Source organism: Balaenoptera acutorostrata, chromosome X (genome assembly GCF_949987535.1).
Source record: "Balaenoptera acutorostrata chromosome X, mBalAcu1.1, whole genome shotgun sequence".
NCBI lineage: Eukaryota > Metazoa > Chordata > Mammalia > Artiodactyla > Balaenopteridae > Balaenoptera > Balaenoptera acutorostrata.
Genome location: NC_080085.1, coordinates 91,650,833 through 91,678,263, shown reverse-complemented (window position 1 = coordinate 91,678,263; position 27,431 = coordinate 91,650,833). Strand labels below are relative to the sequence as shown.

Below are 27,431 nucleotides of genomic sequence, written 5' to 3'. Positions count from 1 at the left end.
CACACCAGTCAGAATGGCCATCATCAAAAAATCTACAAACAATAAATGCTGGAGAGGGTGTGAAGAAAAGGGAACCCTCTTGCACTGTTGGTGGGAATGTAAATTGATACAGCCACTATGGAAAACAGTAGGGGGTTCCTTAAAAAACTAAAAATAGAACTACCATATGACCCAGCAATCCCACTACTGGGCATATACCCAGAGAAAACCATAATTCAATAAAACACATGCACCCCAATATTCATAGCAGCACTATTTACAACAGTCAGGACATGGAAGCAACCTAAATGTCCGTCGATAGAGGAATGGATAAAGAAAATGTGGTACATATATACAATGGAATATTACGCAGCCATAAAAAGGAATGAAATTGGGTCATTTGTGGAGACGTGGACGGATGTAGAGAGTGTCGTACAGAGTGAAGTAAGTCAGAAAGAGAAAAGCAAATATCATATAATAACGCATATATGTGGAATCTAGAAAAATGGTATAGATGATCTTAGTTGCAAAGCAGAAATAGAGACACAGACATAGAGAACAAATGAGTGGATACCAAGGGGGAAAGGGATGGGGTGGGAGGAATTAGGAGACTGGGATTGACACATATACATTATTGATACTATGTATAAAATGGACAACTGATGGGTACCTGCTGTATAGCACAGGGAATGCATCTAGTGCACTGTGGTAATCTAAATATGTGGCCATTAATAGTAATTAAATTAATATTAATAGTAATAGTAGAAAGTAATAGTAATAGCTATCCTCTGAGGTTGCTATGAGGATTAAAGAGCTATACTGCCTTTAAAGGGCTTAGAACAAGGGTTCCTGACATGTAATAAGCTTTCAATAAATCACAGTTGTGGTGATTTTAATTTTTATCACTATTATTATGGAACCATCAGGAAGAGAAAGAAGATTCAACAAAGGAGACTGAGAAAGAGGCACCGAAAAGATCTTAGGGGGGGAACTGTGAGACAGGTGTCATGGAAACCAAGGGAAGATAGTATCTAGAAGGAGGGAGATAATGCAAAAGAAGGTCATTCAAAGGCTAGTTTCTCCAGACGAAAGACTCATTTCATCTCTTAGCGTCTAATGAGACTGAAGGGAAAAAGGAAGGGAGAAAACCCATAATCTTAAATGAAGGCTATCAGACACAAAATTACTTAAAAGCTTTCTTTTGGCTATAACCCTCAGACTGATCTGAATGCCCAGGTCTCCCATCTCTTCCAAATAGGGAAATTACATACTTCCCAAATAAGGAAAAGCCAATGTCACACAAAGTGAAATAAAATATCGGGTATGCATCATTTTGGTGAAATAAAAATTTAGACAACTTCAAGTTTATATGACATAGAGAAGGACTGGGGGCGGGAAGAAAAAGGAATGGATTAGAGGATTTCAAAGCAGTGGTCTATACTGAACCCCCGAGCTAACTCCAGTGAAAAGGAAGGCCCTGGTAGGTGTAGCATTTATTTATTTTTCTTTTTACTCTACCTGGTCCCAGAAAGAAATTATGACAGCATAAACTTTATTTGGGTAAATCATTCAACAAGTGTTTATAGGGTAAAATTGAGAAAAGGTGAGCAGAAAGAGTAATATTTTAATCTAGGATAAATGAGTGGGCAGATTCCCTCCAAGGGTAGATTTAGAGAAGGATACAAAGGAAGCTACAGACCTACAAGAGTCAGAGAATGTTGGGTGCCCCTGTGGCTTTGGGGGCCTGACTGGAGCTACCTCCTGCCCAGGGGTGCAGGAGGGGTCCCCTTTGGCTCCAGAGAGATGGAGGTGGCTGCCAGGGGCCCAGAAGTGCCCCCAGAGGGATGCAAGGAGTGGGCCTCGAGCATTTGCTCCTGGCCACTTCTCAGCTAAAGGATCCAAGGCAGAGGAGCTCTCCCAGGCTCCTTCTGGCCATGAGGGTTAAGGAACTGAGGCTTAAGGCACACCTGGACTGCTGGGGGTGGGGGAGGGGTGGTGGCAGAGCACAGGAGACTGTGCCTCACCCCCCTCCACCTAGAGAGACTGTGGCTGAGGTGGATTGTAAGGTCAGTTGTGGAGTCATGGATGCAACAGGAGCAAGAACCAGGGAGGAGCTTAAGGGGGGTGATTCTGGAAGGAGAAGCACTTCAAGGAAGGTTCTGAGTGCGGCAGCGCAGGGAAGGCTGCAGGGGGCTTCTTGCAGTGCCTGGCTTCTAGCCCTCCCTCAGTGCCTCAGCCTGTGGGACCCCTTTGTTTCTATTGAACAGGCTAGCGTAATTAGAGCCTCAACACCCCTCTCCTCTTGGGACCACACAGCCCAGGGTTCTGTGTGAAACCTCTGGGCCTGCAGTTCCTACCAGGCTTCCTGTCGATCTGGATGTGAGTCCCCTGCCCGACCATCGTGCCCTGTCCCCCTCTCCCGCCTCTCCTACCCACACAGCTTCCTGTTCCTCTCCTCCACACACCATCCCCGGCACAGCACACCCTGTCCTCTCACCCCTAAGTTCCTTCCTGACAATCTCCCTCAGGTCTGCATTCATTTCACTCCACACCCTGACTTAAATGAAATCATCCCCCTACCAACCTTGTCCTGTTCACAAGGATAGGAACTAATGATATATCTACAAAGAACATGGGACCCTCAAGGACTGAGGTCATGTCAGTCATTTTAAAAAATCATCTCCAATCTGAAGCCATGAGATGGGGCAAGATCAGGTGTCCAGGAAGGTCTCTCCCCTATTAATGCCCTCAGTTCTGAAAGGCTATGTGGGCTTTCTGGCTTTCTAATTCCTGTGTTTTCACATGCCCTGGCATCCATATTGCTTTTCATCTTTCCCTGGTGATTCCCATTTCTTGGGTCAGGGGGAGGTTAGCTGGGAGTCCTTGGGCTTCTGGTGTCCCCTAGCATGTAGCTAGGGTAAGGCTTGGGCCGTGCCAAGCCTCCTGGTACTGAACTCTCATAAGTAGCTGCTTTCTCTGTAATTGAGGAGGAGCCAGAGGGTAGTGTCAACCCAAAGGACAGTCTTGTTGTTGCCACCAGGTGGTGTCCAGAAGCAGTAGTAGCAGCAATCTAGGGAATCTGCACAGGGAAGGGAGAGCCACCCCTTTCCAAAGTGAACAGGAATGGAGCCCCTGAAATACCCATTTCTCATTTTTGCTCCCACCCCTGTCCTGTCATCAGATTTCTCAAGATGCATTAGCTAAGAAAGCATTGGGGCATTATTAACTAGTGGGTGCAAATTTGACTCTGTGATATAGGAGAAAGGTCAGTTGTGATAAGGGACTCTTTGGGAGATAGCTCCTTTCAGCTTCTCTTTTCCTCATCTTAAATGAGGTTGATAAACCACCACTTCACAGTATGAGCTCCCCTCATTTATAGTTTCTATATCTAGTTTTCTTATTATTTTCCTTCTATATTCCTAAAAGTAATATCACACACAGAGACAGTAAACTTGATGATTATATACATTAATTGACATAAAAATCCACAACATACATTGTTTGGTAAAAAAATACACAGTATAGAAGAGCACTTATATTTGATCACTTTTATCTATTATCTATCTCGGTACGCAGGAATAGGGAAATATCTAGAAGGACATTTATGCAAAGACTGACAATGGTTATACAAGGATGGAGAGTTTCAGGTAATTTTTACTTTAGTTTTTGTATTTTCCTTCATTTTTTGAAGGTTTAACAATGACTTATACTCCTTTCACAAAAAGAATAAAGTCATCAAGGAAATAGACACACACACAGAATAGATCCTTCGGCAGATAGAGGGGGGAGCAGGGACAGAGGTCAGGCTGTCCTCTCCATTTTGCTGGTATTCACAACCTCTTCTTTCCCAATGGAAGTCACTTTGTGGATTAATTCATGCACATAGAAGCCTCCCCCACCCCCTCCCCTGTTTTCCCCATCACCAGTCTCTGAATACAGTTAAGGGTTCACTTAGGGCTGGGTCTAGCTCCTTACTGTGGCTCAGAGAGGTCACTGTGTTCACCAGGGACCTCTTTCGACTTCTCCTCCTCTGTATGTGTCAGCTCCTTCAGGGTGATGATCACATTCTCAAACACCTGGGCCTTGTTGCTCTCATTGTCACAGGTTTCCTTTGAGTGGCCCTCCTCACCACAGTATGAACAGCGGGCTGTATATTTTCTCTTCCTGCCTCTACGTATATCCCCAGGACCATCATTCTTATATGCAGAACCACCACTGGTAGAAGGAGATTGAGCCTGGGAACTCTTTAGGGAATTGATGACCAGTATTTGAGCCTGAAGTCTGGCCCTGACTCTGAGGGGAGGGGCACCTATGGATGTAAGTGGAGGGTTCTGAGACTCTACCAGGATCACATCCTCATCTGAGTCACTGAGGGTATCATCTCCCTCTATCACATCGCAATCAGCAGTGCTGATGGCTATTGGCTGGGGGCCCTGAAATGCCACAGGGCTTGCTGCCCTCTCCATGATTAGCTCAGATCTTTTGGGCCGCTTCCGTTTCATAAAAGTGTCATCCCAATCCTCTTCCTCCCTTATCATCTTGATTAACTCCAGGAGATTGGGAAGCCGCTCCAGATCATTTGCATACATCCTGAGAAGATGCTTCAGCCTGAAGCGCAGGTCCCCATTCAGCTCAGCCCCTAAAAGGAGCTGGTGCAGGCGAGTCTGGTTTGTATCTTTCTCAGCTATGATCCCCGCCTGAATAGCATTCTGGAGCTGCATCTCTAAACGGATCACATAAAGGGAGGTTTTCTCCCCTTGTGCCTGCAGAGTGTTAAAAAATCTACCATGAGCGGTCACACTGCTTTCAGACTCCCCAAACACCAATTTCATGGCACGCAAGAAATCTGCCACACTTAGGTTGGGGTTGGCCGCCTGCAGCAAACGCATGACCTCCCGCGCGGGGCCCCTCAGGGTTTTCATCAAGCGCTTGAGCTTTTCCTCCTCAGACATATTCCAATCTGGTAGGACCCCATTGACTTGGGTCAGCCAGTTTTCAAAGGTTTATTCCCCTTGGGCTGGCACCACCCTCCCCGAGAACAACTTCCTGTTTCTTTCTGCCATATTGACCCTTAAAGGACCAAGACTCCTCCCTAGGGACCTCAACATGGAATGGGCCCAAGGTGGCAAGGGTGTGTTCTGCCGCCGGCTCTTACCCACACGTGCAATGATGCTAGCCATGACGGACGATGATCGTCTAGCTGAATATAACAAATTGCTCAGGCTTTTTAGAAAAGCCTAATCCGCAGGAGAAATCCCCAAAACAAAGTTTCTGGGCTCTGCCTTCCTTGTATCTCAGTAGGGACTGTAAAGAAAAGGGGGGGGGGGAAGGTCAGTAATGTAGTAGACTGCAGGAAAGCAGTCTGCGGTCGATTTCTTTACCTTCCTGAACAGCCTGAGGTACATTTTCCATTTGTCCACTGGCTTGAAAATATCCTGCAGGAAACTGGCAATTACAACCTTCAGGAGCTAATGGGTGTCCCCGTGCTAGCAGGGTGCTTTTCAGAGCTACAACCATCCCCTCCTGCCAGTTCTCCAGGTGGGAGAGCAACTGTTGCTTAGAATTCTAAGTGAAATAGTCAGTGTGTAGAGCCGATATTGGGCTCTCAAAATAGAGTGCAATGGTCTAAGTCTTACAGATTTGTGGTAGCAAGTAAGATCTCCATTAAACTCATGGTCTCACGTCTCAACCACACCCCCTTCTCAAAGTTTGCCCTGTTATTTCTCAAGATTCTTATATGAGCTCAGAAACAAGTGCGCGCCTTTATTTCACGTTCAGTCTCTGCAACAGGTGCCTCCGTGAGAAAGCTCGATTCCGAGGTAGGTCTACCTCTGTCCATATGAGGTTGCAGATCCCAGTCCTCAGGACCATCGCGGAGGGCAGGGCAGGGAAGGGAAGGGTCAGAAGCAGTCTCATCCCTCATCCTGCTCCCTCGACCCCTCCTCCGCTGTAGCCAGACGGAAAATTCCCTCTCCCACCTTGTGAATACAAGCCAAAGCGATTTCCCCACACCCCACCCCGGGAAATCGTTGGCCTACCAGCTCCGCAATCAGCCGCACAGAATTCAAGTTCGGATTCGGCTTTGATGGCCTGCCACGGAGAAAGGGAATGGGAATTGGACACGGACACCCACATATCCCTCACCAGGAAGGGATCAGGAGATGCAAAGGGTGTTCAAGGCAGACAGCTTGCGATTCCCCCACCCTTCCCGCCCCATTACCACCCCCTGAAAACGCCCTCCCGCCAATCCTGGCAAATCCTACCCATTCGGCAGCATCCAGTGGAACCCACCTCCTTCCTCAGCGCAGCGGGGCCGCGGGAGTGCTCCTTCCCCTGCCTCGCAGTCCCCGATTCCCCAAACGGGGAGCCGCCCAGTCCTGATGGGGCTTTTCCCTCCTCTCTCCGGGCCTGGCAATCGCGCCCCCTTTCTTTACCTGTGTTGGGCTGGTGAACAGCCCATGCTCCGGCGTGGACAGCTGTGGATGCCGCCTTCCGGTCACCGTGGCCCTGCAGGGGAAAAAGATGACGCCTCCTCAGCCGCTAAGCGACCCAGAGCCGCCAGACGGAGCCGCTTCGCCCAGCTAAGGGTAGCCGAGTCGAGGCAGCGCGGTTCCCAAGGCAGCAGCGGCTGCCCCCGCCCACCCGCTGGGCCCTCCCGGCAGCCGCCGCTTCTTTTAGCCTCTGCCCATTGAGACAAAAGAGCAAGATGAGTCGGGCGGCGCGGCCAATCAACGGGGCGAGGGGGCGGCCTCCCCGCGCAGCCTCCTGCCCGAGGCCATTGCTAGCAAAAGGGGGGAGACGGCCGGCTGGGGCTGCGGCACACAGGCGCGGGAGCCGGTGCGGTGTCAAGTCCAGCTCGGACTCTCGGACTGGGCCGATTTGCATTTTACCCGTGAGTTTGCTGCTTCCCCCTCGCTTCCTTTCTCCTTCTCCCCTTACACCTCTGTGGTCCTCCGCGCTTTGAGACCGGATGCCTTCAACACGAGGTGGGACAGAAATCAAGTGAACAATAAGAGTTCCTCACCTTTGTATAGGGGGAAGGGAGGAAAATCATTTACTGAGCGCTTTCTGCGTGCAAACGCGCTTGCACGGACATCTCATTTATTCGTCTCAGCAGCCTTGTGAAGGAGTAGCATATGCCCATTTAACAGAGAGGGGACTTAAGCAGCCAGTCACTATGGTTAGGAAGTGCAGAGCTACGAGCTCACACCCAAGTCGACTTGACTGATTTCAAAGGCTGCCCCTTGTAAACACTCCTCTCTACTCTCAGATTGAGGGTTAGTTGAGAAAAGCCAAAGCCAAAGTGGAGATGGGAAGGCCCACTTGGAACTACTATATAGAACTGGTGAGCAAGGACCATCATCTCCATTTTGCAGATGAGGAAACAGTCATAGAAAGGTTAAGCGTCTTGCCCGACATCATACAGCAAATAAGTATCAGCATCCGGTTTTACACCCAAGTCTGTTCTCCAGATGCCAACGATTTGCCCCGCTGAGCTGCCTTGGGGGCATTTTTTAAGCAGGTGGTCTTAAACCAGCTCAACAGGAGTCTTGGTGTGCTGGTAGTGCTGAGAGAGGGCTTGGGGAGGCAGTGGGAAGAGGGCAGTGGGGAAAAGGTAGGGAACTTTTATGGTACCTATTGTACAGAAGAGGAAACTGAGACACTTTTCTTTCTCATTTTTACACTACAACAAGTTGCCTGCTTTTTCTTTAAGTAAAAAGTTATTTTTACATCTTATGACCCCCAAAGGAGATAAGACTCAGAGAGGTGAAATGACTTGCCTGAAATTACAAGGTGAAACCAAAACTTGTATCCCATCTCCCTGACACCAGAATCCATGCTGTTAACCAAAGTATGGGTAACAAGGCTGGCTGCCTCAGAATCATTTTTAAAAGCTTGTTAGAAATGTAGATTCCTAAGCTCTACCTCTGGGGAATTCGGATTTACTAGGACTAGGGCTGGGGAGGATGATTTATATTTTTAACCAGTGCTGTAGTTAATTCTGAGGTGTAGAGAGGTTTGTGAACAACTGCTGGAGACACCACGTTATGCTGGTGGTAATAAGTAAATGGGGCTGTGGCCAATGTATCTGTCCATACCATATCTGTCGTGAAATGTAACTCCGGAGCAGAGTTTCCTATCTAGGGTCCTTCCTGAAATTGTTTGCAAAGAGTAGAAGTTGGACTCTGTATATTCTTCTGAGTCTTAGCTTTGTAGATTTTCAAATGAGTCTGTGGCCCAGAAATGGTTAAGGACCACTCCCCTACAATCTTTTTTCCTAACATTTTCTCTCTCAACTTGTACTTGAGGAAGAAGTGTGAGAAATGAAGCACAATTTGACCTAACCCCGGAACTACAGCTCTCTGCCGCTGATATAGCTCTTTCATTTCTTAGCTAGAGGACACGTTGCTAGGTTGCCCTTCTGTGAGCTCTTGAGGGGACCTCTCCTTTGCTGGATTTGGCATCACTGGCCCCAGAGAAGGAGCAACTCCATGGAAACGGCACGCAGGGCTGTCCAGAGTGAATGGGCTGTGAAGCCAGTGGCAGAGAAATCTGTACCATTTTCCATGATTTCTGGTTCTTGAAGAGCAGGTCTTACTTCCCTTAGGTAGATTGTGGTTAGGAGGCCCCTTTCAGGGCTTGTTCTTGACTCCTGATGCGTCGAAGCAAGTGAACAATCTGATGCCCTTTGACTGCTGTTGGGTTGTCTTCGACCTGCGTACTTCACCTTCTCCTTTCTGCTTTCTTATTGACTACCTCAATACCTAGAGTCCCTTGGAGTAAACAATGCACATTTGGAGATGAAGCATCTTCCATCTGAGGACTGTGGGCTTGTTCGTGGATGGAAGAGTGTGGGGGGTTGGAGGGTGGAGGGTGTAGGAAGTAAAGAGAAGGCTCACTTCACACAATCAGGGGTGATGCTAGCAGCAGCTCTAGGGTTTCCTTCAGACTCTTGCTTCTGCTCCCCAATATCATGACATCTGACCCTGGGTCTCTTGCAGATTCTTGTTCTGTGTTTAAATTGGCTTCATCGCCAAAGTAGGTGATCTGCAGTTGGACCTGGTGGGTGTGGGATCAAATAGGACAAAGAATAGATCTTATAGCTCTGACAAAAAATAGTGGAAGGAAACAGATTGTGTACAGGTGCCTGGATTGGGCCATTAGAACAAAGTGAGGGTCTCTTCCTGCAAGATTGGGAGGCGGATTTGCTAAGCTAGCTCCAATTAGATATAGGGCATCCCTGATCTCTGGCCTCGTGTGTGGGAGTGTGTTCCAATTCATGGCTCTAATGAGACCACATTTTCCAATTTCAAAAAGAAACCTAAAAAGCCTGAAGGTTAGAGAGGTAAAGCTATTAGTTGAAGCAACAATAACTGCCCTTGGCTGCCTGCCTCCTCTGTGCCAGGAACTTTCCATCTGTTATCTTATTTAAGTTTCTCAGCAACGCTGTTGAGACAGGCATTGTTATCCCATTTTGCAGATAGGAAAACTGAGTTTCAGGGAGGTTAACACACTTTTTAAGTGCAGGCACTGGGACTCTAGTCCGGGGCTGTCAGACTCCAAAGCCCATGAAGGACTCTTCTCTGTTGTCTTCCAAACAAGAAATTTTTAAAAAAACCTTCCTTCATTTTATTTTTTACCAGTATTTTTTAATTGAAGTATAGTTGATTTACCATGTTGTGTTAATTTCTGCTGTACAGCAGAGTGATTCAGTTATACATATATATACATTGTTTTTTAATATATTCTTTTGCATTATGGTTTATCATAAGATATTGAATATGGTTCTCTGTGCTATACAGCAGGACCTTGTTGTGTATCCATTCTATATATAAAAGCTTACATGTGCTAGCCCCAACCTCCCACTGCATCCCTCCCCCAACCCCCTCCCCCTTGGCAATCACCAGTCTGTTCTCTATGTCCGTGATTCTGTTTCTGTTTCGTAGATAAGTTCATTTCAAACAAATAATTTAAAATGTACTCTGCAGATGACCCAGTGCATTAGACTGATTTCAGCCTTTAAAACAATGTTGTTGTAATCTTACCTATATTACTGGGATCTCATTTTTTAAAATCAAGCTACTAATATAATTTATGGACCAACTTGTATACCGGGTAATGCACTAAGCATTTTACATACTTCATAACATGAAACCTTCATGACAATCATTTTACAGATAAGGATACTGAGGCTCAGAGAGAGGAAGAGATTTGGCCAAGGTCATAAAGATAGGAAGTGGCACAGCGAAATTCAAACCCAGGACTGTCTGACTCCAGAGGCTGTATCTTTATGCTATAATGCACTGCAGTGGGGAAAACAAACAAGGCCCTCATTTTACATCCGCTCGTCTCTGTCACCCACAGATCTCTCTTCTTCCCACAGCCTGTATCCAGAGCCAGGTACCACTCATGTTTTAGGCATCTGTGCCTTAGGCCTCTTCCTCAGCCCAGAACTCCTGCCGTCACTCCTCCACCTAACGAGAGCCTGCTCATTGGTTAAGGATCAAGTCAGATGCCCCTCCTCAGAGAAATTGTTGGCTGTTCCCTATCCTAGGTGAAATAAATTGCTCTTACGTTTTGCTCTGACCTTGATTAGCGTATGCTTTATTTTACCTCCCAGTATAGTTTAGCTCATGGTTGACCTGTCTCCTCCAGTAGATTCCCAAGCCCTCGAGGGCAGGTACCAATTCCTGTTCACCTCTGGCTCCACAGTGACTTACCTACAGTGATTTCGTAGATGATCGATATGTGTTTGTGAGCTGGCCAAAGGACTGGCTGAAGGATGCCGGAATGAACAGAGAAATTTAGGGTTGGATCTTGGCGCAGTCATGCAAGCTGTGCATCTGGGCTAGACTGGCCAGGGGAGTCTGGAATCCCCTTGGCTCACTTTACTAGGCTGTACACATAGGAGGCACATCATGGGGTCCAGGGGGTAACTGCTGTAGGCTGACTCCAGACTCATTCTGTCGCCTCTATTTAGAAATTCTTGTTTAAGGGGCCAGGCTGTCCTGGATTGTTTATATAACACCTTTGCATTCACAGAAGAAAGGTCTTCCTTGCCTCTCATGTGAACACAAGATACCACTTCATCTGGTTCTGAATATTCTGCAGGAGTGTCTGCAGCATCCTCACAGATGATGAGGTCAGGAAGCATCTTTTTTTAAAAAAATACTGTTTACTGAGGCCACCATGCCATGGATGGTCAATCACTTTATCTCATTTTATTTTGTTAATCTTTGCAACAACCCTTTGAGGGAGGTCTATTGTCCTTAGTTTGTAGCTGAAGAAACTGAGACTGAGGAAGTGTCTTGCCTAAGGTCACACAACTAAGCAAGTGGTGGAGGGAGAATTCAGGCTCAGGTCTGTCTGCCCCCAAAGGCTGGCATTTTAACGGAAAAACACATGGGAGTAAAGTAGACTCCCCCTCCCCCATAAAACAGGAAGAATTCGATTTATAAAATGATGACAGATATTTAAGGTAAATTGTTTCTAAATTATTGTTCAGCTTTAATCCCTGAAAATGACTGGCAAAAATGGCAGAAGGAACCCGGGATGGAAAAAGCACAATTCCTCTATCAAATACTGGCCTGAATTCCCCCACGTCAGCCGCCTGCCACATGCACAGTATGAGGATGCCTAAAGAGCATTCCTCCCTGTCTGCTAACTTTATAACTGAGATGCATTACACTCCAGGATGTCAATATATTTCTAAAGGTCACACGAGAAGTTGATAAGAGAACTGGCACTGAGAATTCTGGTCTGCCAAATTCTAGCCCAGTTTTCTTTCTGCTAAATCAGCCCTCCCTATGCAGTCAGTGAACACATGTTTACAGGTTACTCAGGAAAATGTCGGGAGGAAGTGGAACATTACTGCACTCTGAGATAGAAGAGGGGACAAACGTTTCCCTCGCCACCTGACCTTACGTAGGTGCAGGTAAAACTTGGGGAAGAAATCCTTGGTAGGAATGCTGGGTAATATCAGGCGCCCCTGTGGCTTTGGGGGCCTGACTGGAGCTACCTCCTGCCCAGGGGTGCAGGAGGGGTCCCCTTTGGCTCCAGAGAGATGGAGGTGGCTGCCAGGGGCCCAGAAGTGCCCCCAGAGGGATGCAAGGAGTGGGCCTCGAGCATTTGCTCCTGGCCACTTCTCAGCTAAAGGATCCAAGGCAGAGGAGCTCTCCCAGGCTCCTTCTGGCCATGAGGGTTAAGGAACTGAGGCTTAAGGCACACCTGGACTGCTGGGGGTGGGGGAGGGGTGGTGGCAGAGCACAGGAGACTGTGCCTCACCCCCCTCCACCTAGAGAGACTGTGGCTGAGGTGGATTGTAAGGTCAGTTGTGGAGTCATGGATGCAACAGGAGCAAGAACCAGGGAGGAGCTTAAGGGGGGTGATTCTGGAAGGAGAAGCACTTCAAGGAAGGTTCTGAGTGCGGCAGCGCAGGGAAGGCTGCAGGGGGCTTCTTGCAGTGCCTGGCTTCTAGCCCTCCCTCAGTGCCTCAGCCTGTGGGACCCCTTTGTTTCTATTGAACAGGCTAGCGTAATTAGAGCCTCAACACCCCTCTCCTCTTGGGACCACACAGCCCAGGGTTCTGTGTGAAACCTCTGGGCCTGCAGTTCCTACCAGGCTTCCTGTCGATCTGGATGTGAGTCCCCTGCCCGACCATCGTGCCCTGTCCCCCTCTCCCGCCTCTCCTACCCACACAGCTTCCTGTTCCTCTCCTCCACACACCATCCCCGGCACAGCACACCCTGTCCTCTCACCCCTAAGTTCCTTCCTGACAATCTCCCTCAGGTCTGCATTCATTTCACTCCACACCCTGACTTAAATGAAATCATCCCCCTACCAACCTTGTCCTGTTCACAAGGATAGGAACTAATGATATATCTACAAAGAACATGGGACCCTCAAGGACTGAGGTCATGTCAGTCATTTTAAAAAATCATCTCCAATCTGAAGCCATGAGATGGGGCAAGATCAGGTGTCCAGGAAGGTCTCTCCCCTATTAATGCCCTCAGTTCTGAAAGGCTATGTGGGCTTTCTGGCTTTCTAATTCCTGTGTTTTCACATGCCCTGGCATCCATATTGCTTTTCATCTTTCCCTGGTGATTCCCATTTCTTGGGTCAGGGGGAGGTTAGCTGGGAGTCCTTGGGCTTCTGGTGTCCCCTAGCATGTAGCTAGGGTAAGGCTTGGGCCGTGCCAAGCCTCCTGGTACTGAACTCTCATAAGTAGCTGCTTTCTCTGTAATTGAGGAGGAGCCAGAGGGTAGTGTCAACCCAAAGGACAGTCTTGTTGTTGCCACCAGGTGGTGTCCAGAAGCAGTAGTAGCAGCAATCTAGGGAATCTGCACAGGGAAGGGAGAGCCACCCCTTTCCAAAGTGAACAGGAATGGAGCCCCTGAAATACCCATTTCTCATTTTTGCTCCCACCCCTGTCCTGTCATCAGATTTCTCAAGATGCATTAGCTAAGAAAGCATTGGGGCATTATTAACTAGTGGGTGCAAATTTGACTCTGTGATATAGGAGAAAGGTCAGTTGTGATAAGGGACTCTTTGGGAGATAGCTCCTTTCAGCTTCTCTTTTCCTCATCTTAAATGAGGTTGATAAACCACCACTTCACAGTATGAGCTCCCCTCATTTATAGTTTCTATATCTAGTTTTCTTATTATTTTCCTTCTATATTCCTAAAAGTAATATCACACACAGAGACAGTAAACTTGATGATTATATACATTAATTGACATAAAAATCCACAACATACATTGTTTGGTAAAAAAATACACAGTATAGAAGAGCACTTATATTTGATCACTTTTATCTATTATCTATCTCGGTACGCAGGAATAGGGAAATATCTAGAAGGACATTTATGCAAAGACTGACAATGGTTATACAAGGATGGAGAGTTTCAGGTAATTTTTACTTTAGTTTTTGTATTTTCCTTCATTTTTTGAAGGTTTAACAATGACTTATACTCCTTTCACAAAAAGAATAAAGTCATCAAGGAAATAGACACACACACAGAATAGATCCTTCGGCAGATAGAGGGGGGAGCAGGGACAGAGGTCAGGCTGTCCTCTCCATTTTGCTGGTATTCACAACCTCTTCTTTCCCAATGGAAGTCACTTTGTGGATTAATTCATGCACATAGAAGCCTCCCCCACCCCCTCCCCTGTTTTCCCCATCACCAGTCTCTGAATACAGTTAAGGGTTCACTTAGGGCTGGGTCTAGCTCCTTACTGTGGCTCAGAGAGGTCACTGTGTTCACCAGGGACCTCTTTCGACTTCTCCTCCTCTGTATGTGTCAGCTCCTTCAGGGTGATGATCACATTCTCAAACACCTGGGCCTTGTTGCTCTCATTGTCACAGGTTTCCTTTGAGTGGCCCTCCTCACCACAGTATGAACAGCGGGCTGTATATTTTCTCTTCCTGCCTCTACGTATATCCCCAGGACCATCATTCTTATATGCAGAACCACCACTGGTAGAAGGAGATTGAGCCTGGGAACTCTTTAGGGAATTGATGACCAGTATTTGAGCCTGAAGTCTGGCCCTGACTCTGAGGGGAGGGGCACCTATGGATGTAAGTGGAGGGTTCTGAGACTCTACCAGGATCACATCCTCATCTGAGTCACTGAGGGTATCATCTCCCTCTATCACATCGCAATCAGCAGTGCTGATGGCTATTGGCTGGGGGCCCTGAAATGCCACAGGGCTTGCTGCCCTCTCCATGATTAGCTCAGATCTTTTGGGCCGCTTCCGTTTCATAAAAGTGTCATCCCAATCCTCTTCCTCCCTTATCATCTTGATTAACTCCAGGAGATTGGGAAGCCGCTCCAGATCATTTGCATACATCCTGAGAAGATGCTTCAGCCTGAAGCGCAGGTCCCCATTCAGCTCAGCCCCTAAAAGGAGCTGGTGCAGGCGAGTCTGGTTTGTATCTTTCTCAGCTATGATCCCCGCCTGAATAGCATTCTGGAGCTGCATCTCTAAACGGATCACATAAAGGGAGGTTTTCTCCCCTTGTGCCTGCAGAGTGTTAAAAAATCTACCATGAGCGGTCACACTGCTTTCAGACTCCCCAAACACCAATTTCATGGCACGCAAGAAATCTGCCACACTTAGGTTGGGGTTGGCCGCCTGCAGCAAACGCATGACCTCCCGCGCGGGGCCCCTCAGGGTTTTCATCAAGCGCTTGAGCTTTTCCTCCTCAGACATATTCCAATCTGGTAGGACCCCATTGACTTGGGTCAGCCAGTTTTCAAAGGTTTATTCCCCTTGGGCTGGCACCACCCTCCCCGAGAACAACTTCCTGTTTCTTTCTGCCATATTGACCCTTAAAGGACCAAGACTCCTCCCTAGGGACCTCAACATGGAATGGGCCCAAGGTGGCAAGGGTGTGTTCTGCCGCCGGCTCTTACCCACACGTGCAATGATGCTAGCCATGACGGACGATGATCGTCTAGCTGAATATAACAAATTGCTCAGGCTTTTTAGAAAAGCCTAATCCGCAGGAGAAATCCCCAAAACAAAGTTTCTGGGCTCTGCCTTCCTTGTATCTCAGTAGGGACTGTAAAGAAAAGGGGGGGGGGGAAGGTCAGTAATGTAGTAGACTGCAGGAAAGCAGTCTGCGGTCGATTTCTTTACCTTCCTGAACAGCCTGAGGTACATTTTCCATTTGTCCACTGGCTTGAAAATATCCTGCAGGAAACTGGCAATTACAACCTTCAGGAGCTAATGGGTGTCCCCGTGCTAGCAGGGTGCTTTTCAGAGCTACAACCATCCCCTCCTGCCAGTTCTCCAGGTGGGAGAGCAACTGTTGCTTAGAATTCTAAGTGAAATAGTCAGTGTGTAGAGCCGATATTGGGCTCTCAAAATAGAGTGCAATGGTCTAAGTCTTACAGATTTGTGGTAGCAAGTAAGATCTCCATTAAACTCATGGTCTCACGTCTCAACCACACCCCCTTCTCAAAGTTTGCCCTGTTATTTCTCAAGATTCTTATATGAGCTCAGAAACAAGTGCGCGCCTTTATTTCACGTTCAGTCTCTGCAACAGGTGCCTCCGTGAGAAAGCTCGATTCCGAGGTAGGTCTACCTCTGTCCATATGAGGTTGCAGATCCCAGTCCTCAGGACCATCGCGGAGGGCAGGGCAGGGAAGGGAAGGGTCAGAAGCAGTCTCATCCCTCATCCTGCTCCCTCGACCCCTCCTCCGCTGTAGCCAGACGGAAAATTCCCTCTCCCACCTTGTGAATACAAGCCAAAGCGATTTCCCCACACCCCACCCCGGGAAATCGTTGGCCTACCAGCTCCGCAATCAGCCGCACAGAATTCAAGTTCGGATTCGGCTTTGATGGCCTGCCACGGAGAAAGGGAATGGGAATTGGACACGGACACCCACATATCCCTCACCAGGAAGGGATCAGGAGATGCAAAGGGTGTTCAAGGCAGACAGCTTGCGATTCCCCCACCCTTCCCGCCCCATTACCACCCCCTGAAAACGCCCTCCCGCCAATCCTGGCAAATCCTACCCATTCGGCAGCATCCAGTGGAACCCACCTCCTTCCTCAGCGCAGCGGGGCCGCGGGAGTGCTCCTTCCCCTGCCTCGCAGTCCCCGATTCCCCAAACGGGGAGCCGCCCAGTCCTGATGGGGCTTTTCCCTCCTCTCTCCGGGCCTGGCAATCGCGCCCCCTTTCTTTACCTGTGTTGGGCTGGTGAACAGCCCATGCTCCGGCGTGGACAGCTGTGGATGCCGCCTTCCGGTCACCGTGGCCCTGCAGGGGAAAAAGATGACGCCTCCTCAGCCGCTAAGCGACCCAGAGCCGCCAGACGGAGCCGCTTCGCCCAGCTAAGGGTAGCCGAGTCGAGGCAGCGCGGTTCCCAAGGCAGCAGCGGCTGCCCCCGCCCACCCGCTGGGCCCTCCCGGCAGCCGCCGCTTCTTTTAGCCTCTGCCCATTGAGACAAAAGAGCAAGATGAGTCGGGCGGCGCGGCCAATCAACGGGGCGAGGGGGCGGCCTCCCCGCGCAGCCTCCTGCCCGAGGCCATTGCTAGCAAAAGGGGGGAGACGGCCGGCTGGGGCTGCGGCACACAGGCGCGGGAGCCGGTGCGGTGTCAAGTCCAGCTCGGACTCTCGGACTGGGCCGATTTGCATTTTACCCGTGAGTTTGCTGCTTCCCCCTCGCTTCCTTTCTCCTTCTCCCCTTACACCTCTGTGGTCCTCCGCGCTTTGAGACCGGATGCCTTCAACACGAGGTGGGACAGAAATCAAGTGAACAATAAGAGTTCCTCACCTTTGTATAGGGGGAAGGGAGGAAAATCATTTACTGAGCGCTTTCTGCGTGCAAACGCGCTTGCACGGACATCTCATTTATTCGTCTCAGCAGCCTTGTGAAGGAGTAGCATATGCCCATTTAACAGAGAGGGGACTTAAGCAGCCAGTCACTATGGTTAGGAAGTGCAGAGCTACGAGCTCACACCCAAGTCGACTTGACTGATTTCAAAGGCTGCCCCTTGTAAACACTCCTCTCTACTCTCAGATTGAGGGTTAGTTGAGAAAAGCCAAAGCCAAAGTGGAGATGGGAAGGCCCACTTGGAACTACTATATAGAACTGGTGAGCAAGGACCATCATCTCCATTTTGCAGATGAGGAAACAGTCATAGAAAGGTTAAGCGTCTTGCCCGACATCATACAGCAAATAAGTATCAGCATCCGGTTTTACACCCAAGTCTGTTCTCCAGATGCCAACGATTTGCCCCGCTGAGCTGCCTTGGGGGCATTTTTTAAGCAGGTGGTCTTAAACCAGCTCAACAGGAGTCTTGGTGTGCTGGTAGTGCTGAGAGAGGGCTTGGGGAGGCAGTGGGAAGAGGGCAGTGGGGAAAAGGTAGGGAACTTTTATGGTACCTATTGTACAGAAGAGGAAACTGAGACACTTTTCTTTCTCATTTTTACACTACAACAAGTTGCCTGCTTTTTCTTTAAGTAAAAAGTTATTTTTACATCTTATGACCCCCAAAGGAGATAAGACTCAGAGAGGTGAAATGACTTGCCTGAAATTACAAGGTGAAACCAAAACTTGTATCCCATCTCCCTGACACCAGAATCCATGCTGTTAACCAAAGTATGGGTAACAAGGCTGGCTGCCTCAGAATCATTTTTAAAAGCTTGTTAGAAATGTAGATTCCTAAGCTCTACCTCTGGGGAATTCGGATTTACTAGGACTAGGGCTGGGGAGGATGATTTATATTTTTAACCAGTGCTGTAGTTAATTCTGAGGTGTAGAGAGGTTTGTGAACAACTGCTGGAGACACCACGTTATGCTGGTGGTAATAAGTAAATGGGGCTGTGGCCAATGTATCTGTCCATACCATATCTGTCGTGAAATGTAACTCCGGAGCAGAGTTTCCTATCTAGGGTCCTTCCTGAAATTGTTTGCAAAGAGTAGAAGTTGGACTCTGTATATTCTTCTGAGTCTTAGCTTTGTAGATTTTCAAATGAGTCTGTGGCCCAGAAATGGTTAAGGACCACTCCCCTACAATCTTTTTTCCTAACATTTTCTCTCTCAACTTGTACTTGAGGAAGAAGTGTGAGAAATGAAGCACAATTTGACCTAACCCCGGAACTACAGCTCTCTGCCGCTGATATAGCTCTTTCATTTCTTAGCTAGAGGACACGTTGCTAGGTTGCCCTTCTGTGAGCTCTTGAGGGGACCTCTCCTTTGCTGGATTTGGCATCACTGGCCCCAGAGAAGGAGCAACTCCATGGAAACGGCACGCAGGGCTGTCCAGAGTGAATGGGCTGTGAAGCCAGTGGCAGAGAAATCTGTACCATTTTCCATGATTTCTGGTTCTTGAAGAGCAGGTCTTACTTCCCTTAGGTAGATTGTGGTTAGGAGGCCCCTTTCAGGGCTTGTTCTTGACTCCTGATGCGTCGAAGCAAGTGAACAATCTGATGCCCTTTGACTGCTGTTGGGTTGTCTTCGACCTGCGTACTTCACCTTCTCCTTTCTGCTTTCTTATTGACTACCTCAATACCTAGAGTCCCTTGGAGTAAACAATGCACATTTGGAGATGAAGCATCTTCCATCTGAGGACTGTGGGCTTGTTCGTGGATGGAAGAGTGTGGGGGGTTGGAGGGTGGAGGGTGTAGGAAGTAAAGAGAAGGCTCACTTCACACAATCAGGGGTGATGCTAGCAGCAGCTCTAGGGTTTCCTTCAGACTCTTGCTTCTGCTCCCCAATATCATGACATCTGACCCTGGGTCTCTTGCAGATTCTTGTTCTGTGTTTAAATTGGCTTCATCGCCAAAGTAGGTGATCTGCAGTTGGACCTGGTGGGTGTGGGATCAAATAGGACAAAGAATAGATCTTATAGCTCTGACAAAAAATAGTGGAAGGAAACAGATTGTGTACAGGTGCCTGGATTGGGCCATTAGAACAAAGTGAGGGTCTCTTCCTGCAAGATTGGGAGGCGGATTTGCTAAGCTAGCTCCAATTAGATATAGGGCATCCCTGATCTCTGGCCTCGTGTGTGGGAGTGTGTTCCAATTCATGGCTCTAATGAGACCACATTTTCCAATTTCAAAAAGAAACCTAAAAAGCCTGAAGGTTAGAGAGGTAAAGCTATTAGTTGAAGCAACAATAACTGCCCTTGGCTGCCTGCCTCCTCTGTGCCAGGAACTTTCCATCTGTTATCTTATTTAAGTTTCTCAGCAACGCTGTTGAGACAGGCATTGTTATCCCATTTTGCAGATAGGAAAACTGAGTTTCAGGGAGGTTAACACACTTTTTAAGTGCAGGCACTGGGACTCTAGTCCGGGGCTGTCAGACTCCAAAGCCCATGAAGGACTCTTCTCTGTTGTCTTCCAAACAAGAAATTTTTAAAAAAACCTTCCTTCATTTTATTTTTTACCAGTATTTTTTAATTGAAGTATAGTTGATTTACCATGTTGTGTTAATTTCTGCTGTACAGCAGAGTGATTCAGTTATACATATATATACATTGTTTTTTAATATATTCTTTTGCATTATGGTTTATCATAAGATATTGAATATGGTTCTCTGTGCTATACAGCAGGACCTTGTTGTGTATCCATTCTATATATAAAAGCTTACATGTGCTAGCCCCAACCTCCCACTGCATCCCTCCCCCAACCCCCTCCCCCTTGGCAATCACCAGTCTGTTCTCTATGTCCGTGATTCTGTTTCTGTTTCGTAGATAAGTTCATTTCAAACAAATAATTTAAAATGTACTCTGCAGATGACCCAGTGCATTAGACTGATTTCAGCCTTTAAAACAATGTTGTTGTAATCTTACCTATATTACTGGGATCTCATTTTTTAAAATCAAGCTACTAATATAATTTATGGACCAACTTGTATACCGGGTAATGCACTAAGCATTTTACATACTTCATAACATGAAACCTTCATGACAATCATTTTACAGATAAGGATACTGAGGCTCAGAGAGAGGAAGAGATTTGGCCAAGGTCATAAAGATAGGAAGTGGCACAGCGAAATTCAAACCCAGGACTGTCTGACTCCAGAGGCTGTATCTTTATGCTATAATGCACTGCAGTGGGGAAAACAAACAAGGCCCTCATTTTACATCCGCTCGTCTCTGTCACCCACAGATCTCTCTTCTTCCCACAGCCTGTATCCAGAGCCAGGTACCACTCATGTTTTAGGCATCTGTGCCTTAGGCCTCTTCCTCAGCCCAGAACTCCTGCCGTCACTCCTCCACCTAACGAGAGCCTGCTCATTGGTTAAGGATCAAGTCAGATGCCCCTCCTCAGAGAAATTGTTGGCTGTTCCCTATCCTAGGTGAAATAAATTGCTCTTACGTTTTGCTCTGACCTTGATTAGCGTATGCTTTATTTTACCTCCCAGTATAGTTTAGCTCATGGTTGACCTGTCTCCTCCAGTAGATTCCCAAGCCCTCGAGGGCAGGTACCAATTCCTGTTCACCTCTGGCTCCACAGTGACTTACCTACAGTGATTTCGTAGATGATCGATATGTGTTTGTGAGCTGGCCAAAGGACTGGCTGAAGGATGCCGGAATGAACAGAGAAATTTAGGGTTGGATCTTGGCGCAGTCATGCAAGCTGTGCATCTGGGCTAGACTGGCCAGGGGAGTCTGGAATCCCCTTGGCTCACTTTACTAGGCTGTACACATAGGAGGCACATCATGGGGTCCAGGGGGTAACTGCTGTAGGCTGACTCCAGACTCATTCTGTCGCCTCTATTTAGAAATTCTTGTTTAAGGGGCCAGGCTGTCCTGGATTGTTTATATAACACCTTTGCATTCACAGAAGAAAGGTCTTCCTTGCCTCTCATGTGAACACAAGATACCACTTCATCTGGTTCTGAATATTCTGCAGGAGTGTCTGCAGCATCCTCACAGATGATGAGGTCAGGAAGCATCTTTTTTTAAAAAAATACTGTTTACTGAGGCCACCATGCCATGGATGGTCAATCACTTTATCTCATTTTATTTTGTTAATCTTTGCAACAACCCTTTGAGGGAGGTCTATTGTCCTTAGTTTGTAGCTGAAGAAACTGAGACTGAGGAAGTGTCTTGCCTAAGGTCACACAACTAAGCAAGTGGTGGAGGGAGAATTCAGGCTCAGGTCTGTCTGCCCCCAAAGGCTGGCATTTTAACGGAAAAACACATGGGAGTAAAGTAGACTCCCCCTCCCCCATAAAACAGGAAGAATTCGATTTATAAAATGATGACAGATATTTAAGGTAAATTGTTTCTAAATTATTGTTCAGCTTTAATCCCTGAAAATGACTGGCAAAAATGGCAGAAGGAACCCGGGATGGAAAAAGCACAATTCCTCTATCAAATACTGGCCTGAATTCCCCCACGTCAGCCGCCTGCCACATGCACAGTATGAGGATGCCTAAAGAGCATTCCTCCCTGTCTGCTAACTTTATAACTGAGATGCATTACACTCCAGGATGTCAATATATTTCTAAAGGTCACACGAGAAGTTGATAAGAGAACTGGCACTGAGAATTCTGGTCTGCCAAATTCTAGCCCAGTTTTCTTTCTGCTAAATCAGCCCTCCCTATGCAGTCAGTGAACACATGTTTACAGGTTACTCAGGAAAATGTCGGGAGGAAGTGGAACATTACTGCACTCTGAGATAGAAGAGGGGACAAACGTTTCCCTCGCCACCTGACCTTACGTAGGTGCAGGTAAAACTTGGGGAAGAAATCCTTGGTAGGAATGCTGGGTAATATCAGGCGCCCCTGTGGCTTTGGGGGCCTGACTGGAGCTACCTCCTGCCCAGGGGTGCAGGAGGGGTCCCCTTTGGCTCCAGAGAGATGGAGGTGGCTGCCAGGGGCCCAGAAGTGCCCCCAGAGGGATGCAAGGAGTGGGCCTCGAGCATTTGCTCCTGGCCACTTCTCAGCTAAAGGATCCAAGGCAGAGGAGCTCTCCCAGGCTCCTTCTGGCCATGAGGGTTAAGGAACTGAGGCTTAAGGCACACCTGGACTGCTGGGGGTGGGGGAGGGGTGGTGGCAGAGCACAGGAGACTGTGCCTCACCCCCCTCCACCTAGAGAGACTGTGGCTGAGGTGGATTGTAAGGTCAGTTGTGGAGTCATGGATGCAACAGGAGCAAGAACCAGGGAGGAGCTTAAGGGGGGTGATTCTGGAAGGAGAAGCACTTCAAGGAAGGTTCTGAGTGCGGCAGCGCAGGGAAGGCTGCAGGGGGCTTCTTGCAGTGCCTGGCTTCTAGCCCTCCCTCAGTGCCTCAGCCTGTGGGACCCCTTTGTTTCTATTGAACAGGCTAGCGTAATTAGAGCCTCAACACCCCTCTCCTCTTGGGACCACACAGCCCAGGGTTCTGTGTGAAACCTCTGGGCCTGCAGTTCCTACCAGGCTTCCTGTCGATCTGGATGTGAGTCCCCTGCCCGACCATCGTGCCCTGTCCCCCTCTCCCGCCTCTCCTACCCACACAGCTTCCTGTTCCTCTCCTCCACACACCATCCCCGGCACAGCACACCCTGTCCTCTCACCCCTAAGTTCCTTCCTGACAATCTCCCTCAGGTTCTCAGATCTGCACTGAGCGTTCATTTCTTCTTGATCCCAAATTTCCTTCATGGACCCTGGCTCCCCAGTTACCTTTCATGCAACTCCATCTGCTCCCAGACCATTCTGGGGTGGGAGCAATATTTTGGAATCCTTGAACGGCCTCTTCCCTCTAGTATAGTGGTTCTGAACCAGGGGCAATTTTACCTCCTCCCTACCCCCCGGGGACATATGGCAATGTTTTTAGATATTTTTGTCTGTCAGAGCTGGGTAGGTCACAACTTGTGCTACTGGCATCCAGTGAGTAGAGGCCAGGATGCTGCTAAACATTGCACGATGCACAGGGCAGGCACCTATGACAAAGAATTATCTGGCCCCAAATGTCAGTAGCAAGTACGCTGAGAACCCCTGCACTGTTATATAGCTACAGGTCTACAAGGTTAAGCTTGGAAACTGTCAGGTACGGAGCCTTTTCATGCTAAACTTCCAGGAACAGCTAATCTTTCTGTTCCTCAATTGGGAGAGGGGGGCGGGGTGTTGCCATGAAACAGCTACCACATCGTCAGGAATCTGCAGAAAGAGAGGCAAGGAGATTCCCCGCTCCCTAAATTTACTACCAACTTTGAGAGAAAGTACTGGACTACAACTTTTGAATGCCTTTCTGTCTCTACAAGATAGTGCCACTTTTTGGAAAGAGAATAGCAACTTATTATTTTAACAGTTTATCAAATGCAAGATTTCATGTGGTGAATGCAGTAAGGTTTTGGAGCCCTCCTTTCCCAATTTTATTTTCTTCAACCTTCAACCTTCTTTGAATATGAGACTATTTGCTGGATCAGAAAAACACTGTAGAGGTGTCTCTGTTCAGCAAAACTCACTGCCTTTGTTTTAATTTAAAGTGGATGAATTCTTTCTTAAGAGCGCGCTTGTTTCTCAGAAACTGGCCCCCCAAGTTGCTTGTTTCCTTAGAGCTGAGTTTCTTGGAACTCTGTTTCTAACTAAGCAATGAAAATGCTCACCAACAGATTTCATTGGTCAGTCTAACCTCTTTTTTTTCCACTCTTGCCAATCTCTTCCTTCTGCACCCAGTTATCTTCAGCATGGGGGAACAGAACCACTCTCCTGGGAAGGAGCTTCAGCACTGGACACGAACAGAGTCTCCAGGAAAGAGAAGCTGGCACTCCCAGGCCTACGCCCTTGGGGCCGTTTCCAACTTTATGTCTACTTTTCTGACCTTTCCTATCTATAAGGTTGTGTTCCGGCAACAGATCCATGCTGTGGCGGTGTCAGAGGCTGTGCGGCAGCTTTGGCATGAAGGCCCTCAATACTTCTACCGGGGAATCTACCCGCCTCTTCTCTCCAAGACGTTGCAAGGGACTCTGCTGTTTGGGACTTATGATAGCCTGCTGTATTGTCTCTCCCCTGTTGGGCCACACTCCCTGGGACACCGCTGGGCTGCAGGGCTCATGTCTGGTGTAGTGGAGGCTGTGGCACTCAGCCCCTTTGAAAGGGTGCAAAATGTGCTCCAGGATGGTCGCAAGCAAGCTCGCTTTCCCAGCACCTTCAGCATTCTCAAGGAATTCCACTCTTATGGGCTTTGGGGGCGGCTGTCGCTGGGTTACTATCGCGGTTTCTGGCCTGTCCTTCTCAGGAACAGCCTGGGGAGTGCTCTGTATTTCTCCTTCAAGGATCCCATTCAGGATAGCTTGGCAGAGCAAGGCCTGCCCCATTGGGTTCCTGCCTTGGTGTCTGGGAGTGTCAATGGAACAATCACCTGCCTAGTTCTGTATCCTCTGATTGTGCTAGTTGCCAATATGCAGTCCCATATTGGCTGGCAGAGCATGCCAAGCCTGTGGGCCTCTGCCCAGGATGTGTGGGACACTCGGGGCCGAAAGGTGTTCCTGATCTACCGTGGAGGTTCCCTGGTCATCCTAAGATCCAGCGTGACATGGGGGATCACTACTGCTATCCATGACTTCCTCCAGAGGAGGTATCGTTCCAGGAAAGAGCTGAAAGACTGACTAGCTGCAGGCAGTGTGGCCATGGCAGCTTGTTATTCTAAGCCTTCCTGGGTTGGTTTAAATAGCTTACTTCTTTAGCTTGGTCACCTAATACAACTATTCTTTAGCATCTTTCAACTGTCAGTGCACTCGAGAAGTTCCCAACTACCAGCCTGTTGGGCAAAGACAAAGCCAACAGTGTTCCTTGGTTAGCAAAAGAAATTCACCCTGGTCTATCCACAGCTTCAACAGGCTGAGACCCAGGAAGCCTTTAAGTAATTTGTAACCCACATGAAATGTCATTCCTTTAAGGAATTCACTGACTCTAAAAGATGTGAATAAGAGGAAACTCTAAAAGATGACCTTAATTAGGCACTGTGAGTTCTGGGACCCCTCCAGTTGTCCTCTGGACCAAACTGAGTGGAGGACCAGGAATTCCAATTTCAGAGAACTAAGCTTGACTCTTAGGATGGGGATTCCGTAGACTTTCTCAGATGGGTACATTTTCATGACATTGTTCACTACTCCTGCCACCACCACTCTCACTTCTCAAGGCTGTGGGTACTAGTTTCAGGGTAGCAGTTATGGCTGGAAATCCTGAGTTAGACTTGCCTCAACTGATCATGTGCCACAAGAACTGGTGGGAGTGGGAAGAAGTGTGGTCCTGGATGGATGGGAAGAATAGACTTTGAGGGAAGAGGTTTAGTTGCATGCAGAATAGAAAATTCTACTATAGGTTGATTGGTGTTAAATGCTGGGACATTTTTGATAGCAAGGCAATAACATTGCCTAGAAACCACTTGAGTTTCCCTAAGAAATCTGGAACTGAAATGACTATATCTCTTCATAAATAATTGCATATTTTATTGCTGTGGATAAATATAGTTGCTGTGACATAAGTTAAAGATCTGAAATTATAGCCTGTCATTCAGAGCCATTCAAAATATGGTCCCCATAAAACTTGTAGCATTTTATCACACCATTCCCACTTACATAGATCCTATATCCTAGCCAAACTGGACTATTGTTCCCTCCCCAAACATGCCACTAGCTTTCCCATGGCCATGCTTTGGCCCACACTATTTTCTCCACCTGCAATACCCATTCTCCACATGCCAGTCTGCCAAAATCCTTCCAGTTTCTCAAAGCCCAGCTCAGATGCCCCCTTCTCTAAGGAGCCTTTTCTGATTGCCCCTAACTGAATGTGACATTAGTCTCGTGTGATGCCCCTCTCCAATATTCATATGTGGCACTGATTCCATTATGTCACTGATTTCATGTGGTCCTGTGTTCTTGATGTTCTTCAATACCTCCTACTAGACTGTAAAACTCCTTGAAAGCAGGGATTCTTGTACACATTTTTAAATCTCCCATTGTGCTTAGGTGCTCAATAATGTTGGGTGAATTATTGAATTGATTATCAAGCTGTGATATGGTCTTTATCCTCAGGGTGCTGTCCCTTGTACATGAAGATAATGTTATTGATTCGCTGTCATTAAGACCTGCCTTTGGGGTGTGGTTTTTGCTTTATTAGTGGATTTAGTTTTGTGCTAATGATAATGCTGCTGCTGATGATGATAATAATAACAATAATTAAAGATGACTTTCAACTGGGACATTTGATGAGTTTGTGTTATTGGTGACATGTTTGTTGTTGACAACACTGTAGGATCTGAAATTTCACAGAGACATTGCCTAATGGTCCGATTCATCTTAACTCTGGAATTTTGAGGATTTCCAAGATGACATATGTTGCAGTTTTTCCCTTATAGATGATATCATGTAATGATCTCCACTTGCACCTCCTTACCAAACCAAAATTGTCATTTATAATGATCTGACTGTAGATCCTAGCTGTGGGGATTCCTCACTGAATATCAAAGAAATTAAAGACACAGCTATAAGCAATATGAGATCAGAAAGCATTTGCCAGCAAGGTCAACAGAAAATGGCTGGTCCAGAATCATTGTAGATGAGTTCCCATGTCTGATCCCTGTGCAGACTTAGATGGGGTGGGACAGTACTCTGCTTGCAGATTCAAGTATGGGGAACACAGAGTTTGTACAAGGGAAGGAAAAGTAGAAGAGCAGCTATTTCTATTTAAAGGCTAGCTTTCAGAATGAAAAAAAGTATTTACAAAAATCATTACTTAGCTAATGGCTTTGGTCTTCAAGCTGAAAAGAAGGGGATAAACTATTGTACTCCCCCAATTTTTTTATTCAAGAGATGCATTTATTTCCAAGTACACTGTCCATTTCCACTTATGTCACTGTGTCAGTCCATGTGTCAGTTCTTCATTTTAACTTCTTATTTAGAAATAATTTTGAACTTCTAGAAAAGTTGCCAGCATAAGTAGAGTTTAAAGAATACCCATAAACCCTTTACCCAAAGTCACCTACTATTAACATTTTACACCATTT

General features: G+C 47.4%; 3 protein-coding genes across 5 annotated transcripts in view; 1 reads left to right on the top strand and 2 right to left on the bottom strand.

Moving 5' to 3' along the window:
- SLC25A53 (solute carrier family 25 member 53) overlaps window positions 1-26,627 on the top strand; it is a 57,547-nt gene extending 30,920 nt beyond the window's left edge. The window contains exons 1-2 of one of the 3 annotated variants that reach the window (XM_007182757.2): window positions 17,038-17,132; window positions 24,101-26,627. In XM_007182757.2, the coding sequence (XP_007182819.1) occupies window positions 24,112-25,032 (921 nt within the window). In that variant the 5' untranslated portion in view covers window positions 17,038-17,132; window positions 24,101-24,111 and the 3' untranslated portion in view covers window positions 25,033-26,627. Of the gene's footprint in view, window positions 1-17,037; window positions 17,133-21,303; window positions 21,384-24,100 lie in introns of those variants that run through there. The other 2 variants (XM_007182758.2, XM_007182756.3) reach the window with 2 other exon arrangements.
- LOC103011746 (zinc finger CCHC domain-containing protein 18) lies at window positions 3,830-5,159 on the bottom strand. Its single transcript, XM_057538860.1, is given in 1 exon segment — window positions 3,830-5,159. A coding segment is annotated over 1 exon segment (1,209 nt). The 3' UTR covers window positions 3,830-3,950.
- On the bottom strand, window positions 14,091-15,420 carry ZCCHC18 (zinc finger CCHC-type containing 18). The gene is given in 1 exon segment (XM_057538861.1): window positions 14,091-15,420. A coding segment is annotated over 1 exon segment (1,209 nt). The 3' UTR covers window positions 14,091-14,211.
- Window positions 26,628-27,431: the final 804 nt, after the last annotated feature.